General features: G+C 35.4%; 1 protein-coding gene across 1 annotated transcript in view; it reads right to left on the bottom strand.

Annotated features, from left to right (window-relative positions):
- The window catches only part of CPS1 (carbamoyl-phosphate synthase 1), a 120,944-nt gene that overhangs the window by 50,864 nt on the left and 42,667 nt on the right, over positions 1–27,413 (bottom strand). The window contains exons 14-21 of the mRNA XM_041737624.1: positions 25,814–26,003; positions 24,448–24,605; positions 22,845–22,973; positions 19,889–20,033; positions 17,943–18,153; positions 16,354–16,552; positions 12,193–12,369; positions 8,704–8,822 (exon numbers count right to left, since the gene is read on the bottom strand). Coding sequence (XP_041593558.1) covers positions 8,704–8,822; positions 12,193–12,369; positions 16,354–16,552; positions 17,943–18,153; positions 19,889–20,033; positions 22,845–22,973; positions 24,448–24,605; positions 25,814–26,003 — 1,328 coding nt within the window. The remainder of the gene's footprint in view (positions 1–8,703; positions 8,823–12,192; positions 12,370–16,353; positions 16,553–17,942; positions 18,154–19,888; positions 20,034–22,844; positions 22,974–24,447; positions 24,606–25,813; positions 26,004–27,413) is intronic.

The following is a 27,413-nucleotide window of genomic DNA, read 5'->3' as shown; positions in this document are numbered from 1 at the left end:
ATAATGTACATATAGGTATTATATTGCTTCCAGTGTGTATAAATCTCCATTTGATAATATAAAACAATTAGATAAACCCCCTTTTATTAGAGAACATCTTATTCAAAGTTTTCCTACCTAATCAGTAGATATATAGCCACTTAAAAAAATGAAAATGTAAAGATAGTGATTTACAGTGTCTTCCAACATAGTGAGTTTATATCTTGGATATATATTTTTCGGGTAATCATTTTGTGGGTCTCTTGAAGCAACCAGGAATTATAAATGCATTTTTTTCCTACTCTAATTTCCCTTCTTTGCCATGACTAAGAAATTCTGATTTTCATTTTCTACTGAGAATATATCTTTATGTAATGGACATACTATCACACAAATATTTCTGAATGTTTGCTTGATGGAAGACACTGTGCCAATGCCCAAGAAAATATATGTTCAATAAAGAATTGGAAGCCATTCTTATCTGTTTCAGAGCTGATGCTATGCTTTAGCATAGCGAACTTTATTCTGTATTCACACAAATTGGCAAAAGCTCTTAAGACTTATAATTAAAGTCTATTAAGACATTATGATATTTGGAATTTGCCCTAAGGAATTTACAATTTAATTGGAGGATGGTACCAACATGCATCAAATAATTACAGAACACTGAAATGAAACTATGTGGTTCCAACTACTACCTACATTGAACAATAGGTAGATAATATCCACTTTAATTTCTGTTCATAGACTTAATTTCTTTACAGTAAGATTCTCACTTTTATGAAACATAGCAGAAATATAACAAAATAAGAGCAAACACGATTCGTTGCTTCCTAAGTAAAATTCATCCATTTACCAGCTTCCTTTCTTCTTGCATATTCAGTCCTTACAGTCTAGCTCCTGTTCCTTCCTCCCCTGATCATCACATTTGGTGGACTTGCTCAATTCTCTCCCTCTCTACTCTCCCTAAATCATGCAATGATGCTGAAAGTGTCTTTCTATTTTATGTATTCTGTTTTGGAAATCTCTCTTTCCTTGGTTCCCCTGGCACTGGGATATATCGAAGGATATTTTTAGGGATATATTCAAGGGATATATGCTGTCCTTGGATTCCGCAAATCCTGACCTTAAATCCTGGATCCAACATGCACTACCTCTGGAACTTTGAAAAGTTTACTTAAACATCTGAGTCATTGTTTTATTTATAAAATATGCACGCTTTCTAAGAACTCTTAAATTAACATTTATGTGAGATAATATATGCAGAGGTCTTAGAGCTTTTGTTTTTAACCTCCATTTAACTTTCCTGGCTTTGTGTTCCGGCCTCTATTTGGTCTGTTAAGAGTATCTATCTTCTGTATAGACACTTGCGTATATTTAATCTTCAAAAATAGATTATAAATCCAATGAAGGCAGGTGAATGACTAACAATTATCCATCGACAAATGGCATTGAACCTAGAACCATGCCTTGCGCATAGCAGGTACTCAATAAATATTAATGATTGTATAGATGAACAAATATCATGTGGTCCAATGAGAGTCCCTAATAAAGAGAAATGCCATCAAGTAAATACATAACTCATCATGCTGAAATCAGAGATATTGACATAGGGATAATCTGTTAATTCTTGACTATTAATAGAGACATGCAAATTATGAGTATATGTTATTTTAAGTCAATTGAGATTTTGAACTATCAAATATTTAAGAATCAATACACAAAAATATATAATCCATTTTACGAATTATCTAAGTATCACTCTGTACATTTTGAGTAAAACATTTATCTTGCCCATGCTAGAATCAAGTTCTCTCTTACACTTTCAAAATGCGCATTTGTAAACACTATTTAAATAGTGAATTCAAAGAAGAGTCTCAGAACATTAAATATTTGATGTAAGCTTTTATATTCTATCTGATTCAATAAATTATTAGTTAAAAAAATTAATGGAGGTCTATTAAATCTATGGCATTACCTAAAATATTTTATTACATGGAACATAAATTAAAAATAAAATGTATTTTTGTCATTAGTTCACAGAGGCACAGTAATACTCCTCTTTCAAATAGAAAAAAATAACTTTTTCATGTAAGCTTCAATTTTTGGTACTCTTGAAGAGGTTTATTAGATAAGTGGTTTAGGGTATGAAAACTAAAGCCATAAAATGATAATATGTAGTAACTGATAAAATTGTTCTTCCCTGGACTTAATTATTTTGCAGGTAATATGTTATATATTCATCTTAGTTGCATGGCTTCCCAGTAAAATATGAATGGAGTTTGTTTTCTTGTGTCGTTGTTTTTTTTTAACTAGAGTGAAACTGAGACTCAGAAATATCGTGAGTTGGCAGTGAGGTCAGAGGACATATAACCCATTGTCTGTGAATCAAATCAATGGGCTCCACTAAAGCATCCAACCATCAACATTCCATCATTCATATATTAAACAACTAATGGTATCACAAAAATATCTCTATAGTAGAGTATCATCAAAATTATAACATGCAATTATATGTTATATATAAGGAAATATATATATATATCTTTCCCTAAATTATTTCTATATTGAATACCCTTTAAGACTAAAGTTTTTCATTATTAGAGGTTTTCTCTTTCAGAAAGTATAAATTATTATTAGAAAGCAAAGTACAGACATTTTTCTGTCTTATATCTAAGTTTTAACAACTTTTAGAAGACACTTTTCCCCAAAAAAAAACTTTAATCAAATATAAGCACAAAATGTTCTTGTCTGGTTTTGCCATGCCTCATGAGCAAGTTAAATAAAAAGTCAATAGAAACTAACATGTGTAGGAGAGGACATTCAAAGGGAGTGTTCCAGCTAAGGTGACACCTGCATTATTACATCTGCCAGAAGTTTGTGGCTGCAGGGAAATGGCCAACTTTACTGAGCTCAATTTAGCACTTGAATGCCCAAGTGGAACTCACCGGATTTGCCCTAGATTGTTTTCCTAAGCAATAGGCACACCTATGATTTTTCAGCACTCACCAATGGACACAGTTTATCATATTGAACATAGCGATGTTCAGATGAAAATTGGGCCCTTCAAAAGTGTACTTTACTTTTTCACTACATTGAATATAGCAGTAAGTGGCAGTGAAGGAGGAAGTTAGAATATCATCAGAATTAAAATAGTAAAAAAAAAATGAAGCCTATAGAATATTGGACAAAAGCAATTTCTGAATAATTTGTACGTTAATTCACAGTAAATTAAATTTATATCAACAATTAATAGAGAAATAGATCCAAATCTTAGCCTCCTATGTGTTCGTGGTATAAACTATATGGTAACAGTCATATCCCTTATTTTTAAATAGCTAAATTGGACGAAAACAGATTCCTTTTGAAATGCCAATCAGTAATAGCTAAAGCCTCCAAAAAATAAAACAAGGAAATAAATTAAAAAGACACAGGTAGAAAATAAACAGATGCTCAAAGCTGGTAATTAGCAGCCTCGCGGTTCTTTTTCTTGCCTATTCATGCTGTCATTTTTTAAGTATCATTGTTGTCTTTCAATCTAAAATCTAAATTGGTTGCTAATCCAACCTAATATTGTAAATAAAAATGTTTGGGGTGTAATGTCCTGAAATAGTCTCTGCTCATAAACCAGCTTTATTATAGTTGACTTCCTTCCTCACTTATAGCAAAAGGGGTTCAACTGAGAGATCCTTATACCTGTGCTTGTCTATTAATGAGTAACATAGTTGAAAACTTTATGTGTGCTAGATCTCTGGTGATGGGACTGATATCCCTTTGTTGATTACCATTACTATATTGAAAGTGTCTACTATATATAACCTTATTTCCCTCAGATGTTATTTAATTCACCTTCCCACATCCTTCACCATACATGTATACAACTATATGTGTGAATACATATATACATATAGCACAGGGGTAAAATATCAAATATCCTAAGCTCTGGAGTCCTGTTCAGGTTTGATCTTACATCTGTCATTTATTAGTATGTAATAGCAAAGAAGTTGCTAAATATCTCAGCGCCTTAGCTTGCATCTATAAAATCAAGATAATACTAATTTCTTTAGGTTGTGGTAAAAATTAAATAATAGACTTAGAACAGTGACTGATATGTAGTCAATAAATTTTGTGATTATTATCTCATACTTGGCAGTCATTCAGAGTTGTTTGATTGAATTAAAATTCAGGTTTCTGTATTAAAAGATATCATTCTAAATCCATTCTTTTGTTACCTTAGGGAATCAGCTATATCAGGAGAACCCAGCTGATGAAGACATTTGACATTTGATTTATTTGATTTATGGTACTTGTACTTTTGCCCTCCGGGTCAGATTTATTTGCATGATCAAAATTGAATCTATCTATATGCTAATGGAGAAAAGGATTACAGGTGAGGTTTTTGTAATTTTTAATAGATCAAAATAAGCATATTTTTTCTTATAGTGAGTATTTATGAAAATTCTATATGGGAGGAGCATTATGTGTGAAAGAGTTGGTGTTGGTAAGATGAAGGAGTATGGGGAAAATAGACATTAAAATGTGGGAAGCTCAGTTGTGAAAGCCAATGGGTAGAGTTTATGCAAACGTTTTAGCTTCATTAAAAATTCTGACAGACTCAACTTTTCTTAAACTTCTTGCAAAGTGATCCAGTAATGTGAAGTCAATAGATTAAACATCTCAATCCCAGTGCATACGCATAACAAGCATTGGAATCCTACACATCACATTGAGTAAAGAGAAACTTTTCAAAACTTAAAGAAATTCACTGTAAAATATGTTATCACTCTAGGTCGATTAATGCTACTACACCAGCTTATAAATTTGGGGAACTGCCTAGAACCATCAACTTTCCTAGCATGCCCTTGGGCAGCAATAAACAATTTAAGAGGAAAAGGAGAGAGTCAGTGAACTCAAGTGGGGAAGAGAAATTTTTTGTTGAAGCTGTCTGAATAATGGTTATCACCTGAGTTGGTAAGAATGGCTATCGCTCTGGAAGTCTCCCGAGGGCTACCATTGCTATGCTCATGTATTGGAGATGGCAAACTGAGCTCTGATGGGAGCAAGCACTTGCAGACAGGATGCTGAGTCAATTATTCTAACACTGGTCTAATGTCTCATTGCCCTGAACTAGGACAGGCTTTCATATATCATCCTCAGCATGACACATGTTCATCTCCACCCTTCAAGAAAAAGAATTTCTGTGATTTTCACTTTCTCACAGACATGGAAAACTCATCAGTTATTTCCATAATGCCAACTTCATTACAAACATTGTTTTGTTTTCCCCACTCCAATCTATGGATATTTACATATATACTAAATACATAGGTATATTCCCTTTAGGAGTCAAATTCTGAACTTCATCTTAGAGGACTATATGTAAATATAAGTCATAGACTGGCCATCAATATGAATGATATTCTCATTTTCTCTAGTGAACATGTTTATTGGATTTTTAGGAGAATTTTAGCATGATTAACAACTGTAGAGTAGGAATTTTTGTTCATTAGCATAATGGAATATTATTGATCTTTGGGTAAGAATAGCATTTGTATTATTTGCTATCATTGCTTCTTTAAAAAAAATAGGTCTGGTATTAAAATCAGTGACAGTACATCATAAAGAAAATTAAGAAAGTTAAGTGACTCTGAAAAACAGTCTTTAAATGTATATATCTGAAATCCCAAAATACTTTTCATTATGAAAAGTAGTATTTTCATTTTCAGGGGGAAAATCTTGTGCGCTCATCATGTGCTAGGTGTCCTTTACATTCATACTGTTTAAGCTTTACAACAAAACTATAAAGCAAACATTAGCAGAAAGAATATAAGGCCAGAGAAGTAAGGGAGGTGACCGGCCCATGATTCCACAGTGGGGAACCAGACTAGCTCCGTAGCCTGCACTCTTTCCAACACACAGGAAAAGAATCAAGTGAAACTTGGTTCACTCTAGCATAGTGAAACTCTAGCATTCTATACTTAGTTCGCTCTCTAAGTTTCTCCTCTTCTCCCAGCTGAGATCCCCATCGCCTACTTTCCCAGGGACTTTTATGAGGAAAGTGCAAAGGGATCTGGGCACATTGGCACCAGAGATATGTTGAAGCAAGAGAATTTGGGGACCACCTCAAATCACACCAAATAAGTAGGTACTTTCTGGGCCTACATTGAAAACCAGCCTTTCCAAATGCTAAAACAGTTGATATTTTGAAACAAAGTTAACCACAGATAAATGTAATGCAAACTGGCAATGCATAATTCAGCTATATAATGCCAACTGCTAATAAAGAGTTATTATTACTGTTGGAGGAGTATCTGCCTCAATAATTAAGCCTCCTTGGAAAAAGAAAAAAAAAAGCCTCCTTGGATATTTAGAGGCTGAGGAATATGTTAATATGACATCATAATCCAGGGTAATGGTGAAGATAACCAAAATAGAATAACAAAACTCAAGTCCTACACACTTAAATCTATCAGCTGTGACGTCCCCTCAACTTCATATCTTTACGCACCATACAATGATTTAGACAGGTAGCTTCAGCAGCCATCTATTCCTTCTTTTTTTTAATTTAACACCTCTAAACAATAATCATTATCAAATTGTATGTGTACATCTGGGACACTCAAAAGAAAAAAAAAACAGAAAGAATTAAACAGTAAAGTATCATTCAGAAAATAATGAGTTCAGGGTTTAGGTTTACTAACACCATAGATCACCTGTTGAGTTCTTGAAACAAAAGATAACTTTAAAGTATAATTTTTTAAACTCTTAAATTATTAAAAGTTTTATAAATGTTGGTCATTATGAAAAATACAAAATACCTCTATTTACAAATATGCTGATGCCAGAAAATAGAAACTAAAAATGTTAAATTATCAGTGAATAAATGTAACAGCATGTGGAAGTCAGAAAGATATTATAAGTGATTTGTTAACAGTAAGTGGGTCTAATCCTCCAAGGACCTTTTTCACCATCAATATACACTTGCTTAGTTAGAATCTCAACCTGCTTTCTGGTTGTAACAAAACTATTCAATTAAAACATAGAATTTGGGGATCCCTGGGTGGCTCAGTGGTTTAGCACTGCCTTCAGCCCAGGTCATGATCCTGGAGTCCCAGGATCAAGTCCCACATCGGGCTCCCTGCGTGAATCCTGCTTCTTCCTCTGTCTGTGTCTCTGCTTCTCTGTGTGTATGTGTGTGTCTCTCATGAATAAATAAGTAAAATATTTTTAAAAACATAGAATTTGCCCCCAAATCAGAATGTATATCAAGTGAAAATCTAAATCACAAAAACATCTGCTATTTTTCACCCCAGTTCTCTCCTACTGCTACTATTGGCATACTGCAAGTTTCTAGCACCCTCATGTGGTTTAATTGGAGTGGTTTCATAGGCATCCAAAAGCAGTTGTCTGAAACTGGAAACAGTAGGACAGACTATAATTCAACATGGAAGTTCTGCTGGCCTCATAAACCAAAAAAAGGAAACCTCAAGTCAGCAAATTCTAAGATGAATGTATAGGCTCAATTCTTAACGTTATTTGCTATCTCCTGTTCATTTTATGTGATCACTAGAAAGGATGACTTGTAAGCAACCACAGCTAGTTTCATTTTTGGCAAATTGGAATCCCCCATTTTCAAAACCAAGCATTTGTTGTGGGCAACTGTTCAATAGATGAAAAAGAATCTCATTTTGCTCAAAGAAAAGCAAATGTTATTATTGCTCAGTCTGTGTGCATCTTGATTAGGTAAACATAGTAATCCAATTATATGTCACAGACGTAGGCTTTGAGAACTTCCACTGTCTTCAACAACATTTTATGTGATTAATATCTTTACATTTTCTCCAATCATTTGGCAATAATTTACACAGACAAAACATTTTCGTCTCTAAACATGCACCTGGGCTTGTAGGTGAGACTTCTTTCCAATAATCATGCATTTCAGAACCTTCTTAAAGGGGAGAAGATAAAGAGGATTATACTCTCTCCCCTAGATTGGTAATAAATGTTCCTCTTATCAAAGATCCATGTTTAGAACCTATCTGTGATTTTATAAGCCTGAGGTGCCCCAACACATGGTCTTCTCATGAAAAATAAAAAAGTGGATTTTAAAGCACTGACATTATCAGAATATTCTGAACATTAAATGAAATTTTAAAAATAATTGGCCATGAAGGAGATAAAATGTAAATTAGTGAGAGGTAAAGAATCTATTAACAGAAACTTGAATGTGGCTTATTTGTATGCTGAACTGGAAGTCCCAATGTTAAAAATATCAGTAGAATGCAAGAGGAATACATTTGCTCATCACTATACCAGCAATATGTAGGTTGATATTAAGAGAGAAAAACTGACTTCAGAACTTAGAAATATTATAGAAAATAGAAATATTATTTATTTGACTATTGATTGATAGAGTTTTGATTTAGGCAAGTTAAATAGCACATGAATTCATAGATGTACACCAATTTTTATGACTTCAAAAGACCTAATAAAAAATCTCACTATGTTTGACAGCAATGGTGCAAGACGGTTAAAAATATCAAGGGATGCCTCTCAAAATGTAAGCAACTAAAACTACCATTTCTTGTGGCTGTGGCTACTGCTTACTTACCTTGGCACTATTTCCTTCGTTGAATCAGAATTTTGGCCAAATGCGTAAGGGTAAGAGGAAGACAAAAGCTGCAGAGAAGGTATCTGGGATGAATCAGAGGAACACTGCCTTACCTGTTGAGCCCTTTCAGTGTCTTTTCCATTTTTAAAATGTCCCGCATCTTATACAAAAACCACTTGTCAATGGATGTGAGCTGCATAATCTCATCAAGGGACATGTTGTCTTCCAAGGCCTGCCAAAAGGAGATGAGATGGTTTCTTTGGCAAACATTTTATAAATGTCTTATTTGGTTGAAAATGAAAACATATAGCAGCCATTCATTCCTCTCCACAGTATTCAGAGAGCCTGGGGCTAGAGACAGAATGGAACTGATATCATATCATTGATGTCCCTCCCCATAAACCTACCAATGCTGCCAACTATATCCACAAATGGCATACCAAGGAGGTGGCTAGAGTTAATCAGAGTAGTGTGTGCTCAGAAAAATCCCCCTAACAGGCTCTGCTTCCCTGCTTTTTATATAACCATGTTCCCAATTATGTCCTAAACTTGGTACATCTCTTTGGAATTGAAGATTATCTCTTGAAACTAGAGTTAAGGCAAATTGGTAGGGAAATCTAGAATCAATATAATGATTATTTAACTTGTATTTTGGATAATTACTCTTTGGATAAATACCACACTTTTATTACCTCATTCCACACTCCCACAAACCAGTTTGTGAGAATTTATGGATCAAATCTGGCTTAGAGTTATTTCTTTAGAATATTTCCTCAGAGAGGACTTCAAACAATTATTTTGAAGTTGGTTACTATGACTTTTGTGCTAAGACAGGCACTTTACAAAATCCTAATATATTCCAAAACAGTGTAGTAATAACTTCTGTTCTGATAGGCAGCTCAGCTTTTTCCTCAAGCTTACTTTAGCAATTTCTCAGAAGTAAAATTACAGCTATGGGTCATTAAGCTGAGTAAAAAAAGGCAATGGAAAGAGGAGATAAACACTCAAAACCCAAACCTTGATATTCAAAAGATGTTCACCCTTCTTCTTTACTATCTTTAGATATATATTTGTACTGCATGAAAATTGATAATCAGATAATACTTCAAGACCACATATTCTAGAGATGGCACATTGTATTTTTAAATCCCATTAAGAAATGTGGGTAACTAGTAATTCCGCTACTCTATTTCAACCCAAGGAGATTAATTTTCTTTAAACTTTCACTGATTTTAGCACCAGAGAGACAATGACTGTGTCGAGAGGCAGCACAGCTTATAATTCTGTTGACTAACATAAAATGACATCTAACGAGAATACTCAAAGGCATATTCATTTTATAAGTCTATTTATGTTTCTTTTGTTTAATTCTCCCTATATATAGCCAGGTTTCCAAGGACTTAATATTCTGTCTCATTTTCCAAGTGATTAAAGGCACCATTCGCTGTTGGCCATCAATACTGTGAGGGGGATAGAACCTTAAGTTAGTGAGACTTTTGACAGACCAGAGGAAGTTTTCATACAATCACAACACTCATCACCCTGCCTGTGGCAGAGGACCTAAAATCCTGGAATCCTTATTTCATTATGACGAAGAACAACTACAGTCACAGCCACAGTGTCCAAGCCAAAGCCAGATCCTGCCCATCTTCCGACTTCTATCTTCAAGCACTGCAGCTTTGCCATGTCACACAGCTATAGTGAAGTTCATAATGACTCAAACAAGTTTGAGGTTACTCTAATGTTTCCCAAATCAAGAATAATGCCCTGTGTTCTTCCCAGATCAAAAGAGGTGATGATCCAGTCATCCTGAAATAAGACTGCAGCAAAAATCAGGCCTCAGAGCAACTTGCCCTTTTGTAAGAACCATGAAAGCAAGTGAAGATTTACTCACTCCTTTCATTCCTTTTCCCCTTCAGCCTTCCACAGCCCTTACTCTCTTTGTCAAAATCACCAAGTTCCTGGTTGCTGGGGAAATGAACAGTAATGATGACCTCTAACAAACAGAAACCAGTTCCTTCTGCTGGCATTCTGACAGACAATAATTTATACCCCAGACCCTGCACATCTTGCTCGTACATAGGGTGCTCTGTGCAAGAAAGAACCTCCACACAGTTGCCCCTGAATTCTCATCCTTTATAAGTCTGTTAGAAAAGAATGAGAGCTTTGCTTGAGTTTTACAGCCTCGCTGGGAACTTGAAAATACTTCCCTTTTTCATCCTCCTCAAAATGGCAGAAGTATGATAACTAGGCTAAAGGAAAAAATCCACTTCCTGCCCTTTGTCTGCACCCCCAAAAAATCATATGTACATCTACACATATGAATATGGTAGAGTGCTTTTTTAAACAAAGGCCTGAAATAAGAACAATATAGAAGGTGAAGCGGCTCTCTGAAATACACTCTCTTCACTACTATCACCCCCCTCCCCATTGAAAAATGTTAATTCTCTATTACCTTGAAACTCAATATTGAGAAATGTCCATCAAAAGACACTAGCATCTGCCAGAATTTCAATGGAACTTAATATCCTGCATTTAGAAACCATAAAGGTGAGGAGAGTATACATTATATGCAACGAAGGAAACATTCCCTCCCCTTCTCCCCTCTCAGCAGGACAGACTCTCAATATACGGACATGAAAGCTGCAGTGAGTTCAAAATCATTCACAGCATTTTTCTGTTGCTACAAAGGCAAATTACAAAGACAGAGTTCCTCTTTAAAGAAGAATTCATATTTTCATCAACTCATCCCACATGCATGCACGCACATATAAAATGGTCAGCAGGGTTTTGTAGCTCCAGTGTGGTTTGATACTGTTGGCAGATTAATGCCTAAGCTTCCTTAAATGTCAAAAAGCCATTCAGGGATTTCTGACCAGACAGGTCCCAGCTGCCCAAGTCACCTTTTATAAAATCAGATGAGCTGAAACTTCAAAACCCTACACATAGTAAACATGAAAGGAGATTAATATGGCATTTAATTTGCATAAAAGGGAGCTAGGGGGTAGAAGTGAGAAAGGTGGGGCTTTATTGTTCTAAAAGTTAAGATCAATAAAAAAAATCACACAGAAAGGCCTGTAATCATGGAAGATCTTTATAGCCCTTGTTGTTTAAACATAGAAAAAGAAGCAAATAAAGATTCTAAAGTCTGAGGTAGCATATACTAAATGATACTATTTTATGCATCTTCTCTTCTAAAATACAATTTATGTATTTTCAAGGAACAAGTAATGAGAGTGATAGGAACTGGCAAGTCAATATGATGAAACCTACTTAAGAGTATTATTGATAGGATATAGAGTAAAAGGAAGGAACATTTTATCTACGTGATCATCCTTTAAACTGCAATGTGTCCTCAAGTCTAGGCTTAAATAAAATTTTAAAAAGGCAGATCAATTATAGAATCAATTATAGAATTGATCAATTATAGAAAAATCTGGAAAAAGCCACAGAAGTCTCCAGTATTATACTACCAAAGAGAATTGGATTCTTTCCCAAAATCCCTGAATTCATGACCACTTTGTGTTTCAGTTTTACTTTGAAGTCCAGGTTGGCTGTACTCTGAAGAAAATAGTTGCTCTGGGCCCCTTATCACATATTACCTTGGCAATGGCATAGATGCGGGTGCTGGATGGGTCAGCCAGCTCTCTTCTGAGATCTATGTTGGATGGCCATTCTTTGTTCATTGGGAGGCGGGAGGTGAAACCATCTATAGATGGGTGGCACATTCTTAAGGCTTTCTGCAAACTCTCCTCAAAGGTACGACCAATAGCCATGACCTGCAATGCACATTTAAGAACTTGTATTTAAAGAAAGCGTCTCTATATTATGAATTTGAAACACACCTAGAAATGGAATATTTTTCAGAAAAGACTTAGGAACAAAGCATATAAGCAAGTATACTGCTCAAATTTAGGTGTTGCTACGTTTTTTTTTTCTCTCTCTCTCTCTCCTTTTCTCCATGGTTTTGATATAATGAGTCTTTAACAATATTAGGTCAGTTTTTTATCACATAGGGAATTTAGTTTTATTTGCTGAGACTGATGAGGAAATTGTCTGCACCTGCTCTGGACCATAATATTAAACTGAGGAATATGTGGAAGGAGCATATAGACCCTTCCTTAATAAAATCTTGCTTTTATACAGATGTTCTTTAGAATGGAAAACAAATGAAGGGAAGCCAGACATACATTAACACAAAAACAGAACTATTTCTAAACGGGTTATCAGTCACAATCCAAGACAGGTTGGCTTTCTTTATAACCAAGTATTAATATTAATAAAACCTTCAGAATCAGAATGAATACTGACAGATTCAGATTCTGAATGTAGGTGGAGTCTGAATTCCCCATGACAAATTCAATGTGTCTTCCCACAGTCTTTATAGCTGATTGTACACTAATCAATTAGAAAGACCATGTGGTGATTTGGTTTGGACAAGTTACAAGTCAGAACTAAACTTAAATTGCCTTCAAGCCTAACCGGTTATTTTCAGTGGATAAACACTGTCTTTGAATCTTTCCACGGAATAATAGATTGCTATGCATTTTTGGTCTTCAATTTAAAATAATAACAGTGGTAATGCTGCCTTCAGTAAATTTCCATGATTCCTTAAATAGACCCAAATTCCCATTCATGTCAGTTTCGTAAACCTTCATGTCAATTGTGTGACGAGATACATATTCAAAAATCGCTAAAGCCAAACAGATAACCTTTCATGCGGCCCCAAATTTAATTAGAAGTAGGGAAGATTCTCAAGAGCAGAGATAAATAAAATGTTAGTCCAATTCAGATAGGCAACCGGCAAGGCATACTGGTACTTGAAGGATTACACAATATGGTCATAGACTTGCTTGCCCAAGCATGAGAGAGACTGCCAGAAATAAAATATTTTATAGTACTATCAAATTAGGAAAACATTTCTAGAATATTTAATACAATTTTAAAGTATTATATATTTTTAATTGGCCATAAAATAACTAGTTCTATAAGTAACTCACCATAAATTTTAATTATTTTTAAGCACACTATACATAATGGTATACGGAATATAATCCATAAAAGAAAAAACATATCTTATAATAATTAAGGAGTACATAACTGTGTTCAGTCAAAATTTGTGGTTTTTAATATTTTATATTATTAAAATTCACCTTAATTAAGTGAAAATCTCATCATTTTTCAATGGAATAACTGACATAGCCCTACCCCTATTCCCTGACCCTATTCTTCTACATTCTCAAAGCACCTGTATATAAACACTTTTTTTTTTTTAAGATTTAAGTTATTTAATTTATTTATTCACAAGAGACACAGAGAGAGGCAGAGACACAAGCAGAGTCCTGCGGTACCTGATCCCAGGACTCCGGGGTCATCACCTGAGCCAAAGGCAGATGCTCAACCATTGAGCCAACCCAGGCACCCCATAAATACTGTATTTTAACTTTCTTTCTTTATTTTTTTTAAAGATTTTATTTATTTATTCATGAGAGACACACAGAGAGAGACAGAGACATAGGCAGAGGGAGAAGCAGGCTCCTCGCAGGGAGCCTGATGTGGGATTCGATCCCAGGTCTCCAGGATCACGCCATGGGCCAAAGGCAGGTGCTAAACCACCGAGCCACCCAGGGATGCCCTGTATTTTAACTTTCACCTCAGTTGAATTCATTTTATATTTGGTTCCATTTATGTATTCTGAACTTACCAACTGCAGATAATGCGTAACAAACATCTACATCTTATTCACTGTTTTATTCTCCCAGCATCTTGCATGGAGTAAGAACTCGGGAAATGCTTCCTAACTTGAATTAAATGTCTGATGGGAAATATTCACTGACAACAAAAATCCCTTAGATAATAAGCCCTAAATGAAAACATTACAGAAATTATCTCATATTCTTTGGTCTATAAATTTTACTGTGAGCAATGTGAAAAGGGATACTTCCCACAAAATAAACCAAATAACAGTTGTTTATTTGGCAGAAAAACTACCAACCAGACTTTCCATGGCATTTGAGTTTTAATTCTATTGTATACCTTGAAGCATGATGGAAAAAAAGGAGATTTAAAGCAGCTATGAAGGACTACCAGGTTTGGTTTTTGTTTTTGTTTCACAACTAGTAGGACATTTTAATTTAAAAAGGTCAAATTTTCCTTATCTTTTGTTACTTTAAAATTTTACATTCATATCTTGGAAACTAGGGAAACCAACATAGTAATAATTCTCCCTTTCATGCATGAATATGATCAGTAAAATGTCTTTTTTTTTTCTTCTTCTTTCCTCCTGCATTGCTGATAGATTTAGGCTGCACTTTCTGCAGTGGCTAGTCTGAGGATAGGCTATAATCTGTAACATAGGACAAATAAAAGCCAATATAGAACAATATGTCATAAATAGTTCTTTGCTCTGTAATCTAACCAGCTTCGATATCTAGGCATAGACCAAGAGCTCCTACGTTGGCCATATATAGACAGGGATGAGATAAAATAAAATAGATAATAGATCAATTAATTGATAGGGATGGAGATTCACGCTTACTGCTGTTAATTAAAAATCCTACTCATAAACAATGACAACAACTGGCAAAATACATTTATTGGAGATTCCTTATGAATCTAAAAGACATTACTGAGTATTTACATGTAGTAACCCTAAACCTTATAAAAATCCCACAAGGTAGATATGATCATCTCTAATTTTCAGATGGAAAACCTGAAGACCAGTGTCTTGCATGAGTGTCTTTAATAAGAGGAACAAGAGTAAAATCCAAGCTCATGTGGTTCCAAGGCTCATCTTCTCTCCATTTATGCCAAGACAACTGGATGCAAGAAGAAGTAAACCCATTGGTGGGGGAGGGAAGAGAGTGACCATTAGAGACTGGGGTCTGAATTCCTTTCTTTCCTTCTGCACAGAGGAGCACCGCATCTTTGAAAGATGGAATAATCAAACGCTAATTTTATTTTCAAATAGTATAAAAAGGACATTATGAAAAATCTAAGGTCCTAAAAGCTTAGACCATTTCAGAATAATGAAAGAGGGCTTCATAGCCCATTTTGCTCTTCTCAGTTTCAAACTTTAGAGCTAGATGGCACATGAGAGAAGATCTTCTAGTCTAGCCCCTTTCTTTTAGAGATGTAGAAAGTGAGGTCCAATGACGGTAAAGTCACAATTTGTGTGAATAGATTAAAATTGAATTCTTAACCTTAGTTCAGTCGTCTTTTCTGTATACCATTTTATATCATGTTATTTTCTAGATTTGTTTATAAAACACATTATAATTCAGTTATATATGAGAATATGGTTTTCATATATGCAAATATATTCTACATCCACATATATGGCCTCTCCTTTAATTTTTTTAAAGATTGTATTTATTTATTCATGAGAGACACCAGAGAGAGGCAGAGACACAGGACAAGGGAGAAGCAGGCTCCCCACAAGGAGCCTGATGTGGGACTCAATCCCGGACCCCGGGATCACACCCTGAGCCAAACAAAGGCAAAGCCTCAATTGCTGACCCACCCAAGTGTCCCAGGCATCTCCTTTTAAATAGAAGCTTTTAAGATCCATGAAATGGTCATGTAACAAATGTCTTATGTTAACAGTCAGAGAAATGTTGAAACACCAAGGAGGAAATAACATTCCCATATGTCCTCCAATCAAGAACCCAGTATCCAGGCAACCTTAAGATTTTCAAGGATGTTAAAGATTTGACAAAATAACTGAGAACAAGAATAAATAGGGGAATAAACCAAGGACTCACCTCTCCCACACTTTTCATAGAGCTGCCAATTCGGCTAGACGTTCCATGGAAACGATCAAGATCCCAGCGAGGAATCTTGGTAACCATGTAATCCAGACTAGGTTCAAAGCAGGCTGATGTCTTCCCTGATACAACATTCTTGATTTCTGGAAGTGGGATTCCTAGGGCAATCTTTGCAGCAATGAATGCCAGTGGGTAGCTATAAAGGAGGAGATACTTTTTTTTTCTTTCAGCAATGAGCATTAAAAACAGCCCAAAACATAAAGTGGTCTTTCTTAGAAATTCTGGTATTATTACATATCAGGGTATAAAACACATCTGGTTCTCCGTTCTGTATGAAGATTTAATAGCCACTTATAAAATAACATGAGTGATGATAAAATAGAGAGGCATGGATCATGAAAGAATTCACTCTCTATGCCTGACATTCAGTGCTACAACTGCCAACCTTCACCTCTTTAATGGGGATTAATGACTGAATCAATGACTTCCTTGATAAACTGCTCACTTGTGTAGAGCCTCCACAAAGATGAGAATCTGCAATATATTCTTTTGAAAATATATATATAAGCATCTGCACTTAGGAAGACCATGAAGTTAGCTGGTACTGCAGGGCATGCAATGGTCAGAAAACATTGCAAGCGTGGGTCCTTGCTTTTTCTCCAAATTATTTTCGAGCTTGAGACTCCTTACAAAACTAACACTCTAGGAACTTGACTGGATAGTTTTGGTAATTATATTTGAGAAAATAATGCATGGAACTGTAGAATTACATGTGAGTCTTTTAATACTTCTCCCCCATCTGACAGATGAGGAAACTGATTGAGACAGTAAGTGATGCGTCAAAAGTCAATAGGAGAATTGGAAAGAGAGCTCAGGTCTCCTGACTCTTGCTTAGGGCAACATTTCACTGCCACTCCATGCAGTACCACATAGCTGTATTAAACAAAAAAATCCTTACAGGCAATTATTCTGCTCATTTAAATGCCACGTAATTTAAATGCCATATGCTTAGTATATTAATAGAAACAAAAGGTACTAGTTAATGTTCCCTCCAATTATGCTTGCTAGCAGTTTTTAAATGACCTGCAAATTCATTCATCTGGTTGCAACATTTATCAGTAGAAAAACCCTACAATGTTTGGTCCTGTGGAGTTTGGCTAAAATAAAATAATTTACTAAATGCTTGAATCAAGTCAACTATACAATTTGCCTGTCATTTACTATGTACCTGAAGAAACCAGTTGAGGACTGAAATTGAGAATTAGCTTTCACTTTTTAACAGTATCTGCAAAGTGCAATTAGGAAGCAGATTTTTTTTTTTTTTTTTTTGCAGCCTGCTTTGACCACCCAGATTTTGATTAGTTTATGATTAGCCAGCAAACAAAGCCAGCTAGCAATATCATTTGCCTCAATCTGGCAGCAAGCTCATTAATAACCATGTCCTTAGGGTCCTAAATGATTTGCAGCCAGCATACAGAAATGGGGACTATAGCTTGTAAATGCAGCTCAGTCTTCCACTAGCTGTCAGTTTTCCAAAACTATCTGTAAAGAATCTGCAAACACATGGCCAATCAGTCTGATCTTACCCAGTGGCCTTTGAGGCCAGGGCAGAGCTTCGGGACAATCTGGCATTCACTTCGATGATGCAATATTCCATTGAGGTAGGATGAAGGGCAAACTGAATGTTGCATTCACCCACAATGCCCAAGTGGCGAACAACATTGATTGAAGTACGTCTCAACATCTGAAACTCCGCATTGGACAGGGTCTGGGCAGGGGCCACGACAACTGAATCACCTGTACATCCAAGCAACACTTGTCATTTGGTAGCATATCTAAATAACTCATTTTAGTGACTCGACTGATTTGTGCGATACATGACACAGATTAGTCTAAGGGTTTGTTGGGAAAATAACTGTCTTAAGGCGATACGTATAAGGCACATCAGAAACTGATTCTTGTTTGGTCTGTACTACTCTGACACGTTACTGACAAAAACCCCTCTACACTTTCCCAGGTTCACCTAGCTATCAAGGCCTCAGTCATCTACTTACCAGATCGACACTAACTTCTTCAATTTCCCTGCTCTTCATTTCAAAATCTCTCTCTCTGTGTCAAGTTCTCCCTTCTACAAACTCTGATCTCCTCTTCACCCAGACTGGTTCATCCCTCTGCTTTCCACATCTCATCCTTTCCCATTGTCTTACTCCTCTCTAATTACTTCCCTATGTCTTCAATCTCTTAATCTTTAGTCACCATTCCTTCTGCCTACAAACATGCTCAGATTTCTACTGGCTCAAGAAGCTCCTCCTCAGTCACAAGAACATCTCTCTTATTCTTTACATGACTACACTTCTTGAAAGTTTCCCATTTCTGCGTATTCCTTATTGCCATATAATTCTTTTCAATATGGCTCCCATAACCAACTTTGCATGGAAATTGTCCTCTTGAACCTCCAAAAACCCACGTGAAAATCCTAATTCTTGACCTTTCGCATCATTTGATTTGGCCAAAACCAAAGCTGTTTTACAAAATATTTTCTTGTATTGGCTTACTTGGTAGTGTACCATTCTGGTTTTCTTCCTATCACTTCTCTCTTCATCTTCAACACTAACCCTTCCTCTTACTCCTGTCCTGTAAATCTAAACAGTTCCCAAGTTCAGTCCTTGACCCTACCGTCTTTCTTTCTATGCCCATGCCCTTGAATACTTAGCCTATGCTTCCAGTTTCAATTATGTCCTTCACACCAATGACTCCCAATGACTTTGTATCAGCATCTTTATTTGTATTCTCTTTTCTTGAATTCTAGCTCCCTATTACCAACCCTCTTCTTGAGAATTCCACCCATGCCTCAAACTTAGCATTTCTAAATCCTAAGTCATCATTTTTTCCCTCTTATCTAATTAGTTTCTCTTTCTAAAAAAACTTATTTTAGGGAGACAGAACATGAGAGACTCCTAACTCTGGGAAACGAACTAGGGGTGGTGGAAGTGGAGGAGGGTGGGGGGTGGGGTGACTGGGTGGCAGGCACTTAGGGGGGCACTTGACAGGATGAGCACTGGGTGTTATTCTGTATGTTGGCAAATTGAACACCAATAAAAAAATTTATTATTAAAAATAAGTAAATAAATAAAATTTGCCAAAAAAACTTATTTTACCTGTTTCTATTACTTGTGGCTCTTTTTTCATTCACTTGGTAACTAATACTCATCCTCTCATTTAAGCCTTCTTAACCTCATTTCTTTTCAACACCAAGTCTTACAGATTTTACCATCACTCATTGTTTACATTTGACCTCTTCCTCAAATAAAATCAAGATAATACCTGCCTTACTTCACAGGGTTTTTGTGAAGATCAAAATGAATGTGAGGTTATTTTCAATACTGTGATATACTATTTTCTGTGAAACTTTATCACTAGTCTATCAGCTAAGAATAGTAATTTAAAGAAAATAACTTAATAAAGACTGCGATGCATCATCAGAAGCATGAACTGAAGGCATTACTATAATTCCCGAAGATTCTTTGCCTACCTGTATGAACACCCATGGCATCAACATTTTCCATGTTACAGACAGTGACACAATTGTCATCAGCATCTCGGACCACTTCATATTCTATTTCTTTCCACCCTGTCACTGATCTCTCCACCAGAATCTGGTTGGTCATTGCAAAGGCCTGGAAATTGGTGACAAAAGACATCAAAGAGTAAGGAAAAGCACTGGTTTAAACATGGATATTTGGCAAAATGCCCTGTCCTAAATCCTGGTCAGTATCGAAGTCTGAAGCCCACCCTGCATCCTCCTCTATGCTCCAGAAGGCACAATGTGTCAGAAAATCAGTGAGGTACTAGGAATAGCATCCTGCAGTGAATATGCTTGATTTACATTATTGAGGCTTGCCATTCAAAGTGCTGATATGACATTAAATCAAACTAATTTAGGAAAAAGAGAAAATAATTGAGCAATCAGGCAGAGGGAAATGGAATTATTTCAGCAGCAAGGCTTCTGTGAAACTAGAAAATGTGATAAGTGCGAATAAATATGGAAAAATAAGTCTAAAGACTCCAGTTTTCTCTAAAATAGCTGAGAGTGCTTTGTACAGTGACATACACAATAAAAGTCAGTTGATGTTGATGAGGAGAAGAAAGGAGATAATGATGGTTGTAAACAGTTAGCCAAGATGGCACGAGAAACTTGAGAATTAGAAGAATCATATGCAACTATTATTATGGTTAATCACCGCCTAAGTGCTTAAATACCCTGAGTCATATATCATGTATGCCTGATTAAACAGATATGAATTAGTATAATTATCATTTCATATTTATGAGTACCCACTGGTGTGTAGAATACTGAACCAAAAATATGAAAGAGGCGGTCTCTGACCTTAGGACCTTGAGTGGCTGAAAATCCAACACAGAAAAGTCCCCCTTTGTCTCAGGATATTTTTGATTTGCAATGGCAGTGAGAAGGAAGAAAAAGCAACGGAGGAAAGTACTTTGATTTTTTTTTCAAATTATTAGCAGGCAGTGTAATGAAATAATGTTAGTTGAGTGTTGTTGTTGTTGTTTTTTTTTAATGTGTCTCAACACTATCTTTTTAACCTCAGTCAACACTACAGGCTCTCCCATGTGCAACTGAAAATGTAACACATTTGTCCCCACAGCTGCCTATGATGAGGTTTTCAAAGTAGTTAGAAAACTCTGTAGCCAGCATTAACAATTTAATAATGATTCATTTGTCATTAGGATTGCATGCTAAAAGAGGAAATCTAGGAAACAAAGGATACGGATTGGGGAAAGTTTTCTGCATTCTAATGGATTCAGCTGGATGTTCTGACACAAGGACAATTGAGATCAAATTTACCTGTTGCCTCAACTTCCTTCTTTCAAGATTTCATGATTTCAAGATTTTATACAAAAGACAAACTCTGAGACCTAGATGAGTAAATGCAACTTCTAAGGGTGCTAAATATAATTTCAAGAGAATAAGGTGTGGTTTAGGAATTAATGATGAGTAATTATTATCAAGGGAAAAGCTAGGTTTTTGATTAAAAAAAATTTTCAATGCCCTATTGATTATCTTAGAGGAATTTAAATAATTAAGAACTATTCCATTTCAAATTTTTTCATTGTAAATCTTTTTAGACAATTCAGTATTCAGAATTTTTTATATGGTAAAAGTATATCTTTAATAGAGAATAATTATACATTATCAGGGAGTAATAATGAGACTATTAGTATTAAAAATATTTAATATACTAGAGGAAAAAATGCCTCTATAAATATGTCTTTTCTTTAAATATATGATTCATAATTCCAGAATGGAAGCAAGAATTATTTATATTGATATATTTGATATATTTTCCCCTTTTTTTTTTTTTTGGTTTGTTTTGGCAACTTTAGAAATTCTAACACCAAGTCATTGACGTGTAAGTTTGTCATTATAGATCTTAAAATACAATTAATTTTATTTATCTGTTCTCAAAATCCTATGTCAACAATTCAAGGACCACATTTTGTTTCACTCTACAACTAATGACAGATGCAAGCTGTGCTTGGTATTTACTCAGCACTCCACAAAGTAGCCCTTATAATAATTCTGTTAGATTCACTTCTACAACCACCACCTAAGGTGCATGGGCCTCTTAGCTACACACACCTTCATTCATTCAGCTAGCAATTACTGATTCCCCACATCATCAGGCATTGTTCTATTCTGTGAGAAGAAAGAGTGAGTAAAATCCTCTGCTTTCATGGAGCATGTTTTCTTTGATAATGTCTAATTTATTTTCTGGAACATATCTTAATTTTCTCTTTAATACTTAAGAAAGGACCTCTTCAGTGATATGTTAAAGCAATTTTGATAGAACATAGATTTTGAACACTCAAATCTCATTTTTGCTTATATGAGTGAGTGGCAGTTGGAAGAGAGCTCACTCATTTATGACACTAAGAGGTTTATACTGTATATAGTTTAAACACCTGAATTGGGGGTAAAGCCAAACTACTCAATGTATTTTGTTTTCATTTTAGATGTCATCCATGTCAAATTATTTCCAAAAATAATAGAAAATGGGGCATTTTATTCATTTTTTTAATCACTGAAATATTTTTTAGCACAATGGCTGTTTTGGAACAGATTTTGAAGGAAAGGGAGATGAAACTGAATTGAGTTTATAGCACTGAAATCAAGTAGTACAATCATTTGTATCATCAACTGACCATCATCAATTAGAATGATCACCAGTGGAGTGACCACCAGTTTTTCTAGGGCCATTTGGGTTAATGTTGTGTTCCAATGTAAATAGCTGCACTGCATTTCCCTTCCAAAGGTACTGTCTTTTGGACAACACTTTTAGAAAACACGACAGTGGTTTAAAACAAAGAAAAGGTTCATTTCTCATCTACATAACTTTCTGTAACTAAAAGGGTATATCAAATCTGTTTTCTCGGTTGTTAAGAATTTGGTCTGTGAAAATACATACCTTTGTGCCAAGGTCCACTAAGGTCTCCCTAGTGGGACAGATTCCTGAGCCTAACCCCCCCAGGGCATAGGCCGAACGGATCATCACTGGGTAGCCAATGGTGTCTGCTGCTTTCAGAGCATCCTCAATCTATCAGAAAGAAAAACTCAAAAGTTTTAAAAGCTGACCACACTAGCAGAAAAGACCATACCAAGAGAGTCTAGCAATTCAGGTAAAAACACGTGCTGTTTTACAAATTTTAAGTAAAATTCTAGGATTTTTTTTAATACACAGTAAAGGCTGTCCTTTATCTTCTTGTTGTAAGTTTTATTTTGCCATATAGAAGATGAAACAATGGCCAAAACTAAAATAATCATCGTGAATTTGAGAATGGGAGCCATATTGAATTTTTGAAATCAATTTAAAAGTCTTCATCTCTTAATGATACAAGGTTTTCTACTGCTGAAACGAACTTCATATTACTGCAATAGGCTATTAGGAATACTATATAGAAAGAGAGTTTTCATTTTTCAAGTTCAGACAGAGAATAGTCCCAGAAGCTTGGAATTTTTTTTTTTAACTTACAGAATACAACATATGGTGGCTATATTTTTCTGTCATGGAATATTATTACACTACCAATGGGAATGTAATTACACCTTTCCCATATGCCTGTTTCTCATCCTGAGGAAGCAAGGACATAATTAAATCTGGCAATGAAAGAATAAATGTATGGCAGGAGCTTTCCAAATGTTCAGCAGAGCTATCCTGGGACTCTTCCTGACTGACAGCTCTGCAACATAGTATGTACTTGAGAGCATTCTTTTCTGAAACATATATAGCCCATTTTAGTCATCCCAGTAGTAGTTGGGATCTGCCTTTTTTTGCAGTGGGAAAATTGCACCAAAAGCTGCCTCCAGAACCCCTGCTTCATTGACTATATGTCTGAAATCAGGAATAAAGTCAGGGACCAAAACAGATATATAGCAAGTCAACTTTATTATAGTACCTTGGAATAGCCTATCTATAGGAACAGGCTACAGCTGAAAAAATATTAGCAAAAATATGAGAGAATCTTTTCTATCTAAACATCTAAGCCACAAGTTTCTCAGTCATGAATCTGATTTATTAAATTCAAATGGCTTTATCTAGATGATTTCATGTTTAACTGTTTATTCCATTCTAGCAAGAAAAGTTCAATCCAATCATCTCCCATTCGCAGGTCATCTGCACATACAACATAAGTGACCGATCCCAGAAAGCAAAGATCACTTTGGCATTGTAAGTTGGCGTGGTTCTTTGTATGAATTCAGGAGATGTGCTATTCAGTGGCACTTGAACCACTGATAAATCATTTTGTCTCTGGGCTTTTGCTTTCCTTTTCATAAAATATCAATACCTATCCTAAACATTTCAGCATGAAATGCTGCAATTAAAACACAAAGTCTCTGAGGTACTAACACATTTCTGGAAGAAAATACAGGTAAATAATTAAAAAAAAAAAAGAAAAGAAAACACAGGTAAATATGATAATTTACCTATTATTTTTAGGCATGACAAATCACTTCGCCCTACAATATAAGACAAATAATGCCCTTGTTTCTCCAGAACAAAGATTCCTTACCGTTTCCACTGCAAAGCTTGGAGCAATCTTTTCATTAATTTCATTTAGTTTGTCTGAGAACAGCTGCCTGTCTTCTGTGGCCATTATGGATTCAACTGAGGTCCCCAGGACTTTCACCCCATACTCCTTGAGTACACCTCTCTTGAATAGTTCCACTCCTGCAGAAGAACCAGATATAATCATTTTTTTAAATCTCAAATTCCTATGTCTTTTTTAAACAGATACCTGAAATGCAATTTTTTAAATTTTAAAATTAACTCCAAAAAGCCACCACAGTCCAAAATAGAATTGTGGGGATCCCTGGGTGGCGCAGCGGTTTGGTGCCTGCCTTTGGCCCAGGGCGCGATCCTGGAGAACCGGGATTGAGTCCCACATCTGGCTCCCGGTGCATGGAGCCTGCTTCTCCCTCTGCCTGTGTCTCTGCCTCTCTCTCTCTCTCTCTCTCTCTCTCTGTGACTATCATAAATAAATAAAAATTAAAAAAATTAAAAAAAAATAGAATTGTGCTTAAGATTTAAAAAAAATTAAAAGAGAAATTTTGAAGATATTCTATTAAAATATGTTGCTGGTGATATTATTACTTATGCTACCATCTTCTCCAAATGATTTTTATTATCCTCATTAATAAAAATTGTAGGATACAGTGAACCTCTCTAGATTTTAATATATTTTCTTTCCTTCTAAGGTCCATTCCTATAATGAGATCCTCTTATTTAAATAATCCCACTGAGGTGGGTATCTACCTGGGTTCAAAATCATCAAAATAATGTTTCCATTAACATGCCATCTGACTTTGGCTAAGACTTTTATATTTGATACATAAATTATTTCACCAACTGATTACCCTGACTAGCTAATGAGATTCTCATTCATGATCTAGTTCCAAAGATGTGAAGCCATGTAAAAAGCACAGAATATTGGGTTCAGCAGGTGCATGAAGGGATGGTAGAGAGACTTACCTATGTTATCATGAAAATATATGTGAAACCCAAATGCCATGGGGCCAACATGTAAGAGCACAAAGCATTTAATCAACGATAATTCTCATTTTTTATTTATAATCGTTCTCAGGGTTTCACTGGTAACAGGGAAAGGCAGTATGCTGAAATGGAGCAGAGAGATCTCACCAGGCCACCCCAGAGCATGAAAGTCAAAGGTTTCTTTTTGTACCTCAGCTGTTTTGTGAACTAAACCAGTAATATTTATCATATGACATTGTCAGGTGTCTGTTTGCTAACTGCTTCCTCGCATATGAAAAAAAGCTCTTATGAACACACAGAGCATGATTGTTAGATAGAGCCAAACCAGAAATATCACACATGAGTGCATGGGCCACAACTCTGCAATTAAACTTAAAAGAACTCACCACAGTTCAGAGCTGTCTGGCCACCCATGCCTAGAATTAAGCCATCTGGCCGTTCTGCCTTGATGACCTCTGTGACAAACTGAGGAGTGATGGGGAGAAAGTAGACAGTGTCTGCTTGCTTTAAGCCCACCTCGTTGGTTTGCACGGATGCGATATTTGGGTTCATCAGGACAGTTTTGACATTTTCCTCCTGAAAGAAACAAAAGGATCCAGAATCTGAACCTATAGTCTAAAGGAGAAAATGACCATATTCAAATGAAGGGTTTGAACTGGGTGACAAAATTTTAGGTTATTTTGTGGGCTGTAGAGATCAGTAATACGGCTAGTGAATGGAATGGAAATGAAAGGAAGACAAACATTTAGTGAGAGGAAGTAAAAAAGTTGCTTGAAAATAAAATTCCAAAAAGAACTGGCTACCTCATGAGGTTCACCTTGAAGTGCTTGCTAGAGGTTATCAAGCAAAACTGGAGTCACTGTCTATAGAATTTGACTGGAAGTCTACGAACACTACTGAACATTCTAGCTCAATTGATTGTAAAAGACTAAAATATTTTAAAAACTTAAAAATTAGTAAAATATAAAGTGGAAACAGGGGCAACATCAAAGAAGCTTCCCTTTCCAATGTTTGTCAGAGACCAACATGAAGTGTACACTTAAAATGCAAGATGATGTATTTCCTTGCTGGAAGCACTGAGAACCTTCTGCTGGATTCCGTCTTTTCAGATTTTCATGCTTAACGTAGTGCTTTAACAAAGAGCATTATACAACTCTTTATACATATTATATTAAAAGAAAATGACCATATGGCAAAAAAAAATGTCTGTGTGTCTATGTGTGTGTATAAGGATATTTATAGGTCTATCTTATTTCTGACATCTGGAGAGACCTCAAAAATAATTCTTCGTGTAGGCTATGAAGAATAATAGCTCTACAAACTAGGATGAGGGTGACACTTAGCAAAATAATTATTATAAAATATGGCCATATGGCTCTTATTATTTTACCTATTACCACATCAATTTTGAACTCTTCTAAAACATCAACAAAATATTCAGAGTATAGAAACCATCTTTGAAAGCCCTACATGTTCTGGGGGGAGGATCTGAATAAAATATTAAATATATTTCATATTACTTTAAATTCAAATAGTGCCTTAAAACTTATAATGCACTTTTTTATTAATTTATTTGATGTTTATACCAAGGCTACAAGAGAAATCTCTACCTCACCGATGAAAAAATTGACATTCAATTAGGTTAAATGACTTGCCAAAGATCCTCTAACTGATAAATGGCAAAATTAGGACTCTAATCCAAGTCTTATGATTCAAGTATTATGCCCTTTCCTCAATATGAGTCATCTCTGAATATTTTAAGAAATTATTTTTTAAAAAGTATCATTCAGAAATTTTTGAATAAATACATACAGATAAGCAAATGCATTTAAAATATAGGCTGATATTGAAATAATTAAGCCTAAATAGAGAACACATCTTCAATAGAAGTTACAGGAGGTCTCACTACCAAAGAAGACACCAACAGACTTAAGTATATTTGTATTTCCCTGAATGTGTTATACAATGAATATGGTTATTTTTGTA

This window comes from Vulpes lagopus, chromosome 22, assembly GCF_018345385.1.
Source record: "Vulpes lagopus strain Blue_001 chromosome 22, ASM1834538v1, whole genome shotgun sequence".
Lineage (NCBI taxonomy): Eukaryota > Metazoa > Chordata > Mammalia > Carnivora > Canidae > Vulpes > Vulpes lagopus.
Note: the sequence above shows the minus strand (reverse complement) of the source record. Positions and strands in the feature narration are given on the sequence as shown.